Here is an 18,159-nt window from a genome sequence, read left to right on the forward strand (position 1 = left end):
TTTGCTCGCCCACCTGTCCTGGTGAAACTGGAAAGGCCTACGGGCCACCATTAATCCTACAATCATAAAAAAAAAAAAAACTTCTTATTCCTAAGGCCCCGACGACTTCAAAAGTTTAATAGACACAATTAATAAACATTACAGCTAAGACTTCGATCCAAACTGCACGATTGCATTCATTTTACATAACGGGGCCGCCTTTATACTATTCAATTGAGATTTGGAGCTCATTACTCAAGACCTCAAGGCGGGCTGTGCCAACACCAGGTCGGCCGTGAGGTCATCAAACTCCCTATGGGGGGACTAGTTAGTAAGGCTAAGCGTAAAATTAACTAGAAGAAGCTAAATTGTTCAAAAATAACCAATGAAGTGACATCAATAAATAAGATTAATATCTAAGCATTCCTCTTTAATCTTAACTTCAACATTTAAGTAGGTTAACAAATCAACTCATTTCCCTGTAGTATAATTTGGCAGTTAGAATACATTAGTCAAGTCATAATGAGCATCCAGTGGCCCTTTATTTTTCCATACATCACTTTAATTACGGCTATAACAACAAAAAGGTTACACTTCTTGACGGTTTTTAATCGTAGAGCTTATTTTTATGGTGCAAATCACCAAAATATTTTGTTTCTTTTAAAATTTCCGTGTAAGGATTAGTTGTGATATATTATAGTCGATATTTTAATACAGTATACAAATCTGTGCAGCCTTTTTAATATTAGGACTTGGAATAATAAGAACTGTCGCTAAACATCATTAAAATTTGAGTTGCGAGATCGTTTATCAACTTTTTTATTTTTATTTCTTAGATGATTTGAAGTCGTCGTAGCCTAAAGGATAAGACGTCCGGTGCATTCGTATCGAGCGATGCAATGGTGTTCGAATCCCGCAGGCGGGTACCAATTTTTCTAATGAAATACGTACTTAACAAGTGTTCACGATTGACTTCCACGGTGAAGGGATAACATCGTGTAATAAAAATCAAACCCGCAAAATTATAATTTGCGTAATTACTGGTGGTAGGACCTCTTGTGAGTCCGCACGGGTAGGTACCACCACCCCGCCTATTTCTGCCGTGAAGCAGTAATGCGTTTCGGTTTGAAGGGTGGGGTAGCCACAGTAACTATACTGATACCTTAGAACTTATATCTCAAGGTGGGTGGCGCATTTACGTCGTAGATGTCTATGGGCTCCAGTAACCACTTAACACCAGGCGGGCTGTGAGCTCGTCCACCCATCTAAGAAAAAAAAAAGATGAATGGACGAGCACACGGCCCACCTCGTGTTGAGTGGTTACCAGTCAATTACGTCAACACTGTAAATACCGCTACCCAACTTGAGACATGAGTTCTAAGTCTCAATTTGACAGTACAACGGCTGCCCCATCATTCAAACCGAAACGCATTACTGCTTCACGGCAGAAATATACAGGGTGGTGGTACCTACCCGTACGGACTCACAAGACGTCCCATTATCAGTAGAACTCACGTCGTTCTACTATATTTAATGATGATACAGTAGAAAACAAACTCTTCCCTTCAAACTGGAATGCGCAACTGATTTGCCGTCGAGATAGGCACGTTAGTGATGACAACTCATGCGGACTCTCCGGTCTCCGTCCTCGCCGGACCTGTCGCTTGCGACGAAGGGCTCGACAAGTGAATTAACCATACAACACACAGCCCATTGAGGTTCTCGCCGGATCTTCTCAGTGGGTCGCGTTTCCGATCCGGTGATAGATTTAGTGAAGCACTGCTCTTGCTAGGGCCAGTGTTAGCAACACTCCCGGGTCCTCCCCGTGAGCTCACCTACATGTCATGGCGAAGCTGAAATAGCCTCTCAAGGCTATCAGCACAGATAGGAAAAAAAAAAGCGGACTCATAACATTTCATAACACCAATCCGCTTCACGGTAAGCAGCGGCTTGGCTCTGCCCCTGGCATTGCTGAAGTCCACGGGCGACGGTAACTACTCACCATCAGGTGGGCTGTAAACTCGTCTGCCCACAAGGGCAAAAAAAAACACTGGTTCTAAAAAAACCGTCATCAAATTGGCGCGTGCTTGGTTTCACTGCCCGCTACTGTCACTGTATTTTATTTTATTGCTTTTGAAAAATCAAAACATGTTGTCAGTCACGTAACGAAAATGAGGTGTGTGTAATAAGGAAATGAAGCAAATTAAGGGTGCCGAGCCCTTTATGACTTGAACCTTCGCGTAAACCTTGCAATCTGTTGACAATGTGCTGTCTGGTTTAGGGTTGGCAACTGCTAGTAAGGAAATTATTATTTCGAGTATTATCGTTTCATCAGCTGTAAGAGATAGAGAAAAAAGAGTTGAGAGGAATTCTGAGCGACAGGTAGATTAGCTATAGCATCAGTGCATTGCTGATACACGTGAGCGACCAAAAAAAAATTTCTAGGTAAGCTAAGTAATGCTAGTAATGAAGAGTAGTGGCGAAACAGGTGTGACAGTATTGTACATGGTGCTTAATAGCCCCTCATCAAAATATGCTATTGTATTCGGCGGTGGGAAGCATTATCGAGTGGTGTATAAGGAATGATGTTCTGAGAGGGCATTTGCTCCATCAAAAAAAAGCATGCATCATAGTTAAACAGCTTTAGAAATAGCAACTGATTACTTATCTATCTCTTAGGTTTATGGCGTTTCCTTTTAGATTTCGCCAATGTCAAGTGTATATTATAATACTCTGCTTTCTATAGCGGGCTTTCTTCAACCGATCGATCCGATTGTCATTTTTATTAGTGTCAACGCCGTGACATGACAACTATAAGTATTAAAGGTAAAAAATAGAAGAAAAATAAATTAACAAATACTAGACGAGGTATAAGAAATGAAATAATAACATTTTCTTAGGTTTTTTCGACTCGTCGATTGGTATGCCGAAAAGAAATTGGAGTTTTTTGTTTTTTATTTAAATAAATTCTCAATGTGGCGTTTCGAAAAGTGGTTACTATCTGAAGTTAAGTTAAATTAAGTTAAGGCTTTAATAAACAGTATGACCAGATGACCATGATCACTCACCCAAAAGTAACCGACTATATGATGTTGAAGTTAAAATAATAAGATCAGTGTACAATTAACATAATTTCAAAAGATCTTCGTCTGATTAAAAAGCATATATTTGTTTAAGTTACGCACGTGTTTTTAATCATGTTAAAATACTCGGGACGATTTAAAAATATATATTATACGAATTGAACTGTCAAAACATGCAAACGAGAAACATATCTTACATAACTAAGTTGGCAACCTTAATTTAATCTGACGCTTACGACAATTCATTAGCGAAAATGCAAGTCTTTACTGCGCGAATATTTTTGGCGTGTACTCGATCCAGTGGATTACAAAGTTGCTGGACGAAAGATTTTCATCAATACGCATATATTATTATAATTAACAGCCGGTTCGACCCAATAGCCTTAGGGTTGTTGACTTGACCTATTTTAAAGTTTGCGGTTAGCGGTAGGCGGCGGCTCGGCTGTGCTGGCGTCCATGAGCGACGGTAACCACTTACCATCTAGTGAACCGTGTACTGAACTGTATACAAGGGAAATAAAACAAAAATGTTTTTTTTGTGCACACTAAAAATGTATGAATAACAAAAAAAATGAAGTGAATCGCTGAAAAGGTTCAGGGATTGAAAAAAAAAAAAAAAAAAGGGATCGATTTGGACTCTGATGGCCGTCGTAGATTGTAATGATTCTCCGTCGACTGTCAAACTTAAATGATATCATAATCTTGTTTCTGAATTATTTCTTAATCTGTTGCAAACCCGTTTAGAAGCGTTTTAAGACTGACCTCGTACCTCAATCTTCTATGTCAACTGAAAAGCAATTAGGTGTTTAGGTGTTCCGGTTTCGCCAACTTTTTGAGTAAATATCTGCCAGTAGCCTCGAGGGAGTATTCTAGCTTTATCTTGATTAGTGGACGAGCTGACGGGGCTCAGCAAGAATTTGCTAAAACCTGCCGTAGCAAGAGCTGAATCTGCCACCGGTACGAAATCGCGACCCACCGAGAATATCCGACGAGACACTTGGAGCGTTGTGTCTAATTGGCACTTCAACCAATTTAATTAAAACTTCGACTCATCGAATTCCATACGTGGACGGCAATTCACACGCTGATGTTCCCAGTATTTTAACAGCGGCATACGAAGTTGATAATTGAACATTGCAAAAATTCCGACCAGAGAAGCACACGCGAAATTTATTTTAAAAAAAGATCAAAGGAGTTTCTGTCGTGAAAGATTTTAATCGCAAAGTTCACTGATCCACATTTTACAGTTACGAGTATGTCAACCAACAATAAAATATGAAAAAGCACATAACTCCTCACGCGAACGCTCCGAGTGGTCCTTTGATGATGCCAAAGTGAAGTCAACCTTGTTTCTTGGTAATTATGACGAAGATTTACGAACCGTTTCGGTGTGTTACCCATTTGGTAAAGTGATACGTTGAAAGTAATATATCATTTGGGGGCGGCTTTATGTGTTCATTACCGAAACAAAAATCAAGGCAGAGCTTATAATTCATTTTATATAATCATGTTTATTGGTCAAGCCGAGAACCGAATGAAGTATAAGACGATTGTACAAGGAGCCACGAAGACGTTTCAAGGACATGACCTTCCTGCCGCCATCTACCTTTAGATATAAGTTCTAAGGTCTCAGTATAGTTACAACGGCTGCCCCACCCTTCAAACCGAAACGCATAACTGCTTCACAGCAGAAATAAGCGGGGTGGTGGTACCCACCCGCGCGGACTCACAAGACGTCCTACCACCAGTGATTACACAATTTATAATTTTGTGTGTTTAAATTTTATTGCTCGATGTTATTCCTTCACCGTGGAAGTCAATCGTGAACATTCGATAAGTAGGTACGTATTTCATTAGAAAAATTGGTACCCGCCCGCGGGATTCGAACACCGGTGCATCGCTACATACGAATGCACCGGACGCCTTATCCTTTAGGCTACATCGACTTCAAATTCTTTATAATACAACCATCCACCTTTATAATAATGTAATCTAGAGAAGTAATATCTTGAACATAATGCTATCTTGAAACTCAAGATTCCAGTTTCAATTGTCGCTGACCAAATATGGGCGCGTGATTTCTTCGCTATATAATGGCGGTGCTTATGCGTGCAGGAGCATTTTCAACAATATAGCGCTTATATTATTACTGGTGGTAGGACACCTCGCGAGTCCGCGCGGGTAGGTACCACCACCCTGCCTATTTCTGCCGTGAAGCAGTAATGCGTTTCGGTTTGAAGGGCGGGGCAGCCGTTGTAACTATACTTGAGACCTAAGAACTATCTCAAGGTGGGTGGCGCATTTACGTTGTAGATGTTTATGGGCTCCGGTAACCACTTAACACCAGATGGGCTGTGAGATCGTCCACCCATAATATAAAATAAAAAAAAGTTATAGCTCACTGTCGCCTGGCAGCGAGGGCAGTCTGATCATCCTCCGACGTCTGCTTCTCGTGCAGCACGCTAGCCGGCACCAGACCCTGTCGCGTCGTTATCTCGCCACCGCTGACGTCTTCTATCACACGCACTAGCCATCTGGAAGTAATAAAAAAGCGTCGAATGAATGAAAGAAATAAACAAATCGTTTATTATCTAGAAACTTTATATATTCGTATTTTCAAAAAAAAATTAAGAAGAAATCAAAATTTAATCTGATCAGATTTTTTTAGTTATAAACCTAAATATTTTATGTTAAACAGAGCACAGATTATAATTCGCTGCATATCTATATATTAATACGTGAAGCAAAAACTTTGTATCCCTTTTTACGAAAATCGCGGGGACGGAGGAGTACGAAATTTTCCACACGTATAAAGAATATAGAGAAAAAGTGCATAATGCTAATTTTTTTTTTAAATTACGCGTAAAAGATACATTAAATCAATAAAGAATACATTACACACACTACCATGTATTTGACACACACACATATACTCTTTGTTTATTGTCAAACTTTTGTTATTGCTTAGTCTATAGTCAAATTGAGAATAGGTTAGTATTGTTTATCTTTAATATTACGAGTATTTGTCTATAGTGCAGTCTTGGCGAAATCTGTAACAATAGGACCATAATAATGTTGAAACTTATAATTTCAATTCATTATAGTCGAATTTCGACTACTGCGGGACCACTAGTATTAAATAATTACGTCAATGTTGAATTCCATTATATAATATTTCTATGGCAAAATTTGCTTCAAGAATGGAACTTTTATTTCTGAAATATTATATTTAATTTTATTAACCTAAATAATTTACTTAAGACCAATATTAACTGAAATTGAATATTCATCACTTAGACACATCTACACAAGATATTAAAAAAATAACAATTTCACGGCAATCCATTCTCACAAAGATAGTACAATACAAAATTAACAAAACACAGTGGCCAGAAAAAAAACAACCTAAGTCCGCAGAGAATAGCAGCGAATTTCTAAAAATAATTTCTGTACTAATATTTACATGGAAACTACGGTACAAAGTCAATGTACCTACACGTGACCTAAAATCATTTTAATGCTTGTCCCTATTTCCACAGTCCACGAAACTCGTCGCTGTCAATCTTTATAAGAGGAAGTGACGTGGCCGGGTCAATGACCGGCGGGTCGACGAACTAGACTGCCTAGATCCAAGTCTAGATTTTAATAGAGCAATCAATGTCAACTGCGCTACAAGAACTGTTTATTATCGAGGGAATTGTTCTCCCGCAGTACCCTCTTTCACACACTCACTCCAAGTCAATATGCCCCCCTCCTTACATTGCCTCACATCGCGATGACTCAATAGACGTTAATAAATGTTTTCGATTTTGGCTAATTTACAGTGGTTCCAATAATTGCAGTGTTAACTGTTAAATTCTTTTTTGTTCTGCTGATGAGGGGTCTAATTAATTATATATCTAATATTATCTAAACAAACATTTTCTTCGATCTTTAACAGCTCTCTCTCTCTCTTTAACATAGCAGCATAACATAACATAACTTAACTGGTGGTAGGACCTCTTGAGTCCGCGTGGGTAGGTACCACGACCCTGCTTTTTTCTGCCATGAACCAGTAATGCGTTTCGGTTTGAAGGGTGGGGCAGCCGTTGTAACTATATTTGAGACCTCAGAGCTCATATCTCAAGGTGGGTGGCGCATTACGTCGTAGATGTCTATGGGCTCCAGTAACTACTTAGCACCACGGCTGTGAGCTCGTCCACCCAAAAAAGCAAAAAAAAAGAAAAAAAATTTTTTGAGCGTGTTGTCCATAGTCCCTATATGGAACAACGGTGAAATTGCAAAACTCAAACCTACTACTGACCTTCTCATATGCTAGCCATTTCAATCGATATACCAACACGAACCAAGCTCTAATATTATTAAATTCTCGACGTAAAATATAGCAGCCGTCAAAACGAAGCAATCATAAAAATGTTCTAACACATATTTAAAAGAAGTAGGTGACCGATTTTGTTTAAACACGAAGATACACATTACCATTATAAATGTTCTACCTGAATGTGTCTTTTAATCGTAACAAGCGTCCCGCTCCGGCTCCGCTCGGGTCTTTAACAAAAATTTCAACGATATTTGATGTTGTTTTATTTTTTTAAATAAAAGAACACTTATTGCGGCATAACTATAATAGTTAGACATATGCTGTCGCGACATTTTTTGTAAATAATAATGTGTTCTACAAAGTCGTAGTACATTATTTTATTCTATCATCAATAGTTTTCGCAGGCCACGCGATGTAAAGAATATTTTAAGTAATTTTTTTACACCTTGGGTTACATTATTGGAGTTTTGGTAAGGATCCGTATTTTTTTTTCAAAAAAGATTATGCCTATGTCACTCAGGAATAGTGTAGCTTCCAAACAGTGAAAGAATTTTTCAAATCGGTTCCGTAGTTTCGGAGCCTATTCAATACAAACAAACAAAAAGATCTTTTCTCTTTATAATATTATAGTATAGATAACATTGTTGTTTTAAATTGTTTGCCCGCCTCATTTGTATTCGCACGCTTCCTTGTAAACGTTCGAATTATGTCGTGTTTTTATTTTATTATCGTTCATTTATAATTGGTAACGACGCGGTAAATCGATGGAATGCGCGCTTTGAAGTTCGTCTGAATTTATTATCATTATAGTCCGAATAAAGAATTCGCACACTAGTTACAATTTGTCTTATATTATATCATCATCAATTAAACAGTAAACAGCCATACGGCATTTCAACGACGCGCTAAAATATGTACCTTTCTAAGATAACCTGAAATATAATTTGTCTATAAACTGTCATGTCTATCTTGTCTCAAGGTTCACGCTGTGATGTCTACGGATTCCACTTGACCACTTACAGTTTTTTTATTGCTTAGATGGGCGGACGAGCTCACAGCCCACCTGATGTTAAGTGGTTACTGGAGCCCATAGACGTCTGACGTAAATGCGCCACCCACCTTGGGATATAAGTTCTAAGGTCTCAGTATAGTTACAACGACTACGCCACTCCTCAAACCGAAACGCATTACTGCTTCACGGCAGAAATAGGCAGGGTGGTGGTACCTACCCGTGCGGACTCACAAGAGGTCCTTACCACCAGTAATTACGCAAATTATAATTTTGCAGGTTTGATTTTTATGACACGATGTTATTCCTTCACCGTTAAAGTCAATCGTGAACATTTGTTGAATACGTATATCATTAGAAAAATTGATACACGCCTGCGGGATTCGAACACCGTTGCATCGCTACATACGAATGCACCGGACGTCTTATCCTTTAGGCCACGACGACTTCAAATTATTTTTAATACACCCACCCACCTTTATAATACAGAATAAACGGAATACACGGAGAAAAAATATATTTCCAACAATCATAATACGCATCGCTTATCTTAACTGTGTTAGAAGAAAATTCAAAAACAATTTCCTTTTCGCTCGATAAAATATGAAGGCGAATTACACACCACATCAAACGCACGAATGTAATACAGCAATAAAACTATATTCAAAGTAGTACGTTTTTTTGTACAATTGTTATAATTTATTCAAACAAGTACTTAGCGTCACGTTGTCCGGTGGAAGGCGGCCAACTGACACAAACGTATTTTTCCAACTCCATATAACCATTTTATCATTATTAAAAATTTCCAAGAACAATATATTTGTTGCCTTTGATTATTGCGAGTTCTAAGGAAACGATGTCAGCTGTATTATTTGATGTTTAAAAAATTGTTTTGGCTGAGGTTGGATAGGAAACTAGAGAAGATGTGAGTGAGATGAGAGTGCAATGGGTTCACAGATGCAGACTTTTTTTTTTCTTAGATATGTGACGAGCTCACAGCCCACCTGGTGTTAAGTGGGTACTGGAGCCCATGGACATCTACGACGTAAATGCGCCAACCACCTTGAGCTATAAATTCTAAGGTCTCAAGTTTAGTTACAACGGCTGCCCCACCCTTCAAACCGAAACGCATTGCTGCTTCACGGCAGAAATAGGCAGGGCGGTGGTACCCACCCGCGCGGACTCACAACAGCTCCTACCACCAGTAATCAATCTAGCTAATGAATTCTAAACTAGTTCCCGACCACAATATTCGAATTCACAATGTTCGTTTGACATTCGACCTATATTGCAACAAAGTTGTCTAATTTACATTGCGATCAGCGACAACATTGCTGTGCGCTAAATACGTGCGTACAGCTCGCCACATTTAGCCCTGTATCAGTTTAAATGAGCCAGTTTATAACTCACTAACTTCACACTTAAAATAAACTCTAAAATTGTATATCGCCAGTAGTTTAATACTATTTTCCTGTGCGGTTACTAGTTTCGGAAACACATTAAACATATTTTATACCACTTTTACGGTCGAAATGTCGGAAATAATATAGTGACAATAGTTTTAATTACTTCTTTTTATTTATTTTTTGCATAGACTGGTGGAGGAGCTCACAGCCCGGCTGGTGTTAATTGGTTACCGGTGCCCCAAGACATCTACAACGTGAGTGCCGCCAGCCACCTGCCCTACCCTTCAAACCGAAACGCATTACTACTTCACGGCAGAAATAGGCAAGGTGGTGGTACCTACACGTGTGGACTCACAAGACGTCCTATCGCCAGTAATTAGGCACATTATAATTTTGCGGGTTTCATTTTTTATTACACGATGTTATTCCTTCACCGTGGAAGTCAATCGTGAACATTTGCTAAGGACATATTTCATTAGAGAAATTGGTACAAGCCTGCGGTGTTCGAACAGCGGTGCATCGTTAGATATGAATTTACCGGACGTCTTACTCTTTAGGCCATGACAACGTTCTCCCTTACTGCTCTCTAAAATTACAAATTGAATTAGTCTACTAACTAAAACCAAACGTGAATACAAACGCTATTTGTTTATACTATTGCCTATATCTACCGCGTGACAATCATACTTCCTACGCTGAAGTTCGGTAGAACTGAGATTTTGAGGTATGATCTCAAAATGGGTAGTTTCATTCACTTTTTATTTATTTATTTTTTATTGCTTAGATGGATGGACGAGCTCACAGCCCACCTGGTGTTAAGTGGTTACTGGAGCCCATAGACATCTACAACGTAAATGCGCCACCCACCTCGAGATACAATAGAACCGAAACGCATTGCTGCTTCACGGCGGAAATAGGCGGGGTGGTGGTACCTACCCATGCGGACTCCCAAGAGGTCTTACCACCAGTGATTACGCAAATCATAATTTTAATTTTGCGTTCCAGTGTCTATTAGCACCAGTGACGACTTTACAGCAGGTAGTGATAAACCCATCAATGCAATACCATCTAACCTAAATTCTCTAAATTCAAATCTTCACTATCATCTTAGGCCTTACAGCCCATGCTCTACGCTAGTCTCTCCCAAAGTGGGCGATAACGCCCCCTTGTGGGCGCTGCAGGCCTAAAGGGGAGCGGTAAGAGACCCAGAAAAATAATGGGAGCGTTGTCTAGAGGCTTGGGAGGCGATTTGTAATGTCATTTAGGAGGACTCTTACTCTTAACTGAGCTCTCGTTATAGTGGATTTTGCAGTAGATGAAAAATGGGGGCGTTAAAAATGAATTTATTCTCAAAGTGGACAAAAACAAAATAAGTTTAGGAACCCCTGCTACGCCATCTAACCATCGGAGTTTTTTGCCTGCCACGACTTCTGCGGCCCTCTGGTTTGCCATGTAGTAGTTGTCTTGGCATTCTGGTCTCCTTCATTCGAAATTCAAATCTTGTTCAATATAAATCACAATTTTCCAGAACATTAAAATCTAAACGACACATTAAAACCAAAAACGCGTGTACTTCACGTGTATCGAGAGCGACATGCATGAATCGGAAATATGCCTACGTTAACAGAACCAAAAAGACGTATGTAAAATTACCGTTCAAGCAAATACAATATTTATAAGTTGGTAATTAAGCACATGCATTCTCTTTTTGTGACAACTAAGATACCACTCTGATAGTGTTTATTAAATTGATTAATTAAATACAAATTGGGGTAGCATTGTTTTCCCAAAATATTTTTAAGGCATTTTTATATATGTAATATTTCGTAAAAAGTAAAACGGCTGATACCATTGAAAACGTCGGTATAGGGCCGATGCACACAGTTTTGATAATGGTTTGATCGACTGGGTGTTTGAGGACATCTGACCTTCCAACTACAAGAGACTACCGACCACGGTTCCTTCCAATAAGAGTCTACGCCGCATCAGGAGAAGGAGTGCCAACGTTGTGGCTGCCACGTGAACAAGTTCTGACGTGTGCTCTGACACACCCTGTTTCGCCGAGCGGGATTTTTTTTTCTTCTTCCTATTCTGGTAACCTCCAGGGGCTATTCTAGATTCACCGAGCTAGTAGGTGAGCACACGGGGCTCAAACCGGGAGTGTTGCTAGCATTGGCCCTAGCAAGAGCAGTGCTTCGCAGAATCTACTACCGGATCGGAACGCGACCCACTGAGAAGATCAGGCGATAAACTCAGTGGGCTGTGTCTATGGGTTAATTTACTCGCCGAGCCATTTGTCGCAAGCGACGGGTCCGACGAGGACGGTGACCGGTGCTTGAGGTACTTAAAAGCAGCGTTAATAGATCGGGCGGATGGTTCTTCGTTATACATTCAGGACCTTTTGGCTACTAGACTGCAATTAGTCGTTGTTGACAGTGCTTTATATCTCCGAGCTCATTGCCGCGCAAAAGGACAAGGCAAGTAAGAGAAAAACCTCTTCTATCCCACACCACCATTGTAACAGATTCGGCGAATCTGTACTAATATATAAAATATCTACAGTGGATTTTACGGATGTTATATAACCGTTATAACTACTGAACCATGCATCTGATCGACTTGAAACTTGGTATCCATGTAGAAAATACTTCGTAAAATAATTCGTGTTAGGAACTTCGTCAGGTTTGAGCCCCGTGAGCTCTCCTACTAGCCCGGTGACGCTGACATGGTTTCTCTAGACCATCAGCTTATGCAGGAAAAAAAAAGTAAGTCGCGCACGCTTCAAGCGCATCAATAAGTGTGTCTTTAGCCTATTTATACTTCACATAACCATAACCCCGCTTTTCGATCGATTTCCATAACAGAAACCCATTTTGAAATCACTAATTCGTTTTACGGACATTACATCCGTTGTTTATATCCCACACATACGTACTTATGTAGGTACGTCTACGCATAAAACTTAAACGTTTCCTTCGGGAATTATACGGAAATAAACTATGTAACCGTGTACCATGAACTCTAACTAGAATGCTGAATGTGGGACGAGTCATATGTGAGTGATGTGCCCGATCTCTGAGGTCGATGACTTTGATTAATATTAGACGCGGACTCTTATAATATTAGAGACTTTCTTCTTCTTTTTTTTATTGCTTAGATGGGTGGACGAGCTCACAGCCCAACTGATGTTAAGTGATTACTGGAGCCCATGGACATCTACGACGTAAATGCGCCACCCACCTTGAGATATAAGTTCTAAGACCTCAGTATAGTTACAACGGCTGCCCCGCCCTTCAAACCGAAACGCATTACTGCTTCACAGCAGAAATAGGCAGAAATTTATGAAATTCAAGTATACTTTGAGGTGTGATTTATTTAGTCACGTACTAGGTTTTGAGCTGAGAGTAATGCTTGCTAGTGGTAGGAGGTGTCCTGTCATACCTTTTTTTTACCTATGCTGATAGCCTTGAGAGGCTATTTTACCATCTCCTTGACGTCTAGTTGAGCGAGCTCACGGGGCTCTAACCGGAAATGCTCTTAACACTGGCCTTAGTAAGACCCAGTTTCGCAGATTCTACCACCGGATCGGAAACGCGACCCGCTGAGAAACTCAGTCGGCATGTGTCATACCCATTCGGGTACCACAAACCTGTTTATTTATCACCAAATTGATATCTGTTTTAAAAGTAGAACAGAATTAGTATTAATGCAAGCGTTGACGATTTTACGGGATATTTGGTAGTGAGTAATCACCGATGGATGTCTTAACGCGAATGGCGTGACCTACCCTGAGAATTAAGGTCGACGCATTTATTTCTACCCTACATCCTACATCCAAGGAACAGATTACTTTAACAACAGATATAACAATATAACGTCATGTAGCTTAATTTAATTATGAACTTATTAATATTAAAATGTAACCTTTTTTTACTCTACTTATTCGTTACCAGTCCTATCAGCCTAACGGGCTATTCCAGCAAAGCCCGGATGAGTAGGGGAGCTCACAGGCTCAATCTAAGAGAATTTGCTAAGCCCTAGTAAGAGCAGTGCTCCGCGTAATCTACCACCCAATCGAAATCGCGATCCACTGAGAATATCCAGCGAGAAACTCAGTGGGCAGTGAACATTTTAAAACACGTACAGTAATTGAATTCGGCTCGTTCAAAATATAAACATATCTCCGGTTAAATCGACGCGTGACGCCGCTAAAAGCAGATTTATAATTGGAGTAAATCTAATTTTCTATTTCAATTAACACGTCAAATATCTCATTTAGAATAACACGAAGCTTTTAATTAAATTTATCGTTGGTTTGCTAAAATATTTTACATTATTATTAAAGATTTATTAAAAGCGGAAACTGTAAAACTGCGGAGATAGTTATACTTAGCGACTAACAAATGCTATTGTATTATAAAATCGGAACAAATGCGATTTGACACCAATTCTAATATTAGGTTATTTAGTACAGAAAGAGGAGCATCAAAACACCGATATAATTTACAACAAAAAACGTTAAATTTACGTTCTATTCGACTTCATTTTTATTGGGTTAATGTTCGCTGCAGAGCTTCCTTGATATGTGCAAGCGTGCAACGTTTTCGTTTTAAATATTCACATTTGTTTGTGTTCACTGAGATTAAGAAATTTCGCACGTCCGCATACAAATATCAACAATGAACACATGAGGTTCGAATTGTTGTCTCTTTCAGGTGATGATGATTATGCCGTGATACTGCAAGCGGAGCCAGCTGATCCTGCGTAATAACACAAGATAACTCGTCCACGAATTCAGAGTAACATGTGAAAATATACGGACAAGATAAGAAAAAATTGCATTAATAAACTCTGTGAGGTGACCACGAAGACTGTCAATACCTTAATCTTATTTGAAACGTCTGAATTCAACAAAACTTTTCATATCCATAATCTAAATTTGCCTAAAAAAAAGAAAGAAACCGCGAAATTAATTACGACCAAACAAAATGATAGTAAAATTAATAATTTATAAATGCTGCGGAAAAATAGCATATAGTAGTAATATGCAGTTCTTAATTCTCACGATAATTTTGATCATGTATTATTAGGAAAATAGACCAAGATATATCAATATAATCTCGCACAAAGCGTTCTTTTAGCTCGTAAAACGTTGTACGTAACAACTTCATAACAAAAGCGGCTCATTCGAATCCCATGAAATTTTATGTTTTATTTTACGATTCATCGTAATTTTCGACGATGCTACAGGTGCTCTTGTGTATTATTAAATCGGACCGAAGTGTAAAGGCAATAAAGATTAGTTTTATCTGGAATTAATTACACGGATAAAGCAAAGGGGGTGGAACATGGCTATGATAGGCCCGCTGAGTTCTTCTCTCTTCTTCTCTCTGAGATCTTCTCAGTGGGTCATGATTCCAATCCAATGGTAGATTCTGCGAAGCACTGCTCTTGCTAGGGCTAGTGTTAGTAAATTCACTTAGGTTGAGCCCGTGAGCTCACCTACCCATCCGAGCTTAGCTTAGGCTACCGGCGTATATGTAGGAAATAAAGAATAGCTAATAACAGTAATCCCATACCACCTAGCAAAACAAAGACACAGTCTTCCGAATACAATCATATCTAGTCAAAAACATTCAATGCACAATGCAATTAATTTACTAAATATAAAAGAAGCGATATTTCGTCATCTATACTAATATTATAAAGAGGAAAGATTTGTTTGTTTGTATTGAATAGGCTCCGAAACAACTGAACCGATTTTAAAAATTATTTCACTGTTTGAAAGCTACACTATTTCCGGGTAATATAGGCTATAATTATTTTTTGAAAAAAATTATGGTTCCTTAATAAAACTCCAATAATGTAGCCTAAGGTGTAAAAAAATTACCTAAAATATTCTTTACATCGCGTGCTCTGCGAAAACTATTGATGATAGAATAAAATAATGTACCTACTATGACTTTGTAGAACACGTTATTATTTACAAAAAGTGTCGTTATATTTATGCCGTAATAAGTTTTATTTTATTTAAAAAATAAAACAACGTCAAATATCGTTAAAATTTTTATTACAGACCCGAGCGGAGCCGGAACGGGCTGCTTGTTGAATCATAAAACAAGTTTAAAAGTAAATAACACGCTGTTAATAAATATTAATTTACGATTCGAACTAATGCAAGAGTTCTGAAAGGGGTCACTCACGTCCACCACTAACGATGGGTCTGTCAATCGAACGCCGTGACGAATGAAACCAAAATAATGAAACTGGGTTAGTTCGTCCAGTCCCGAATTAGTCCAGATCAATAACGACACATGTAACTGGGAAATGAAAAGGGTCTAGAACTTTCTTTGTCTTTTGTCGCTTTTATATCAGAACAATCTCATTGTAGTTAACGAAGTGCTACAATTACAAAAGTATAAAACATATGTTTTTTATTTTATTGCTTAAATGGATGGACGAGCTCACGGCCCACCTGGTGTTAAGTGCCTATCGGAGCCTATAGACATCTACAACATGTATTTTTTTCTTACTTTTTCTAGTAATCTCGAGGGGTTATACTAGATTCACCGAATTAGTAGGTGAGCTCACGGGGCTCAAACCTGGCGACGTTGCTAACACTAACCCTAGCAAGAGCAGTGCTTCGTAGAAAGAGATATGAGATCTAATGTCATAGTATAGTTACAACGGTTGCCCCACCCTTCAAACCAAACGCATTACTGCTTCACGGCAGAAATAGGCATATGTCATCGGAAATCATAAGATGAACTTCGGGCTTATTCTTAAGGACATAACGACGACTTCATCTCGAAAAATAAAAAGGTTAGTTCATGACTATCATTAGCAGGCGTTAAAAAAAATTGCCTATATCGTGTTTTATGTATATTCATGAGTAATTAACCAATTTTATGTTAAAATCTTTAATGGTAATGACTGTAATTATTCTGATGTGGGCACTTACCAGGTTATTTGTTTGCCTTTTAATCGAAAAGCTTTTGTAATTTGATTTTAAATACAAGGCAAGCTCATCGTCAAATATGCATTTAAGTTTTCTGATAATATTCATAGCTGCTGGATGGACATTGCATTGAGTACTGTCCTCACTCATCGATTTCTAGATGGTTCGAATTGAACATACAGCACCCATATGTGTCCAACGGGTTCGATCAGATTATTAGTAAAAGTATTTGTGAAATAACATACAGTAGACAAGTGGGCGGTTTGTTAATAAGATGTATTTTCGGGTTATTTTCAGAACGACCACCGCGTCGTTCGTTGTCAATTATATTTAGAACTACCCTACATTTGTAATTTTTGACGATTCTGTGGGTGGCTGAAGATCAGGTGAGATTGGTGTTAATAAATGACGAAGCTACTAGTAGTTTTCTTTTTTTTTTTTTTTTAAATACTACAGAAAGAATAAAACTCATTATTTTACAAAAAAAAAAAAAAAATACAAGATGCAAGAACATTAATACGATGATTTGTTAGAAAATAAGAATGATTAAAACTATTTAAAATTTAATGGCTCGTTTTTATCTTATTTAATCGCGAAAACCTTTGAAAGGATTTTTGAATGGATGGCGATTCAAATTGATGTTATTATTATCAAAACCAATTCGATGATAAGCCAAATCGTTCTTTAACGTGACCCGAATTTCATCATGAAGTCGTAAACTAAAATGATATATAATCTGCTTCAAGAAAAATATGTCATATCGTGTGATATACAAAAGTGTCCCTTAGGAACGCGATCGCGGTGCCAAACTATTGTTTTATTACGTCACTAAGGTCACGTGCTTCAGAAAAATACCAGAAACATTTTGAAAAACTCAAGTGTGGTTGTTACAAAGAATGATTATTTGTAAGACCGCACATTTTACTAACTTACTAAATTCAAATTGTCTTCTATATTATATTCTTTGACTAGTCGAAATACTGGGACAGGAAGGTCAACAAATATCTGACCATTATTCTTGATGACTCTCCAACTTCATTTATTAATTACTAGCTGACCCGGCAGACTTCGTAGTGCCTCAATCGATAAATAAAAGACCTAAGCTTTTGTATAAAATAAACTTAAAACAAACAAAAGGAATCCGTCCGACGGGGGACACATCAAAGGAAAAACTAAATTGTTATTTTTGTTTAATTCCGAGCATTTTCATATTTATCCTACTTTTTAAACCTTCTCTGGACTTCCGCAAATAATTCAAGACCAAAATTAGCCAAATCGGTCCAGCCGTTCTCGAGTTTTAGCGAGACTAACGAACAGCAATTCATTTTTATATATATAGATTAGCGTTTATCATCCGTCGTTTCTATATAATTAGGTGAAACTCTAAAAAACTTTAGTACGTC

The 18,159-nt window shown here is 38.4% G+C and overlaps 1 protein-coding gene across 1 annotated transcript in view; it reads right to left on the reverse strand.

Annotated features, from left to right (window-relative positions):
• The window catches only part of LOC101746244 (obscurin), a 124,064-nt gene that overhangs the window by 86,126 nt on the left and 19,779 nt on the right, over positions 1-18,159 (reverse strand). The window contains exon 4 of the mRNA XM_038010883.2: positions 5,465-5,596. Within this exon, the coding sequence (XP_037866811.1) occupies positions 5,465-5,596 (132 nt within the window). The remainder of the gene's footprint in view (positions 1-5,464; positions 5,597-18,159) is intronic.

This window comes from Bombyx mori, chromosome 5, assembly GCF_030269925.1.
Source record: "Bombyx mori chromosome 5, ASM3026992v2".
In the NCBI taxonomy this organism is placed as follows: Eukaryota; Metazoa; Arthropoda; class Insecta; order Lepidoptera; family Bombycidae; genus Bombyx; species Bombyx mori.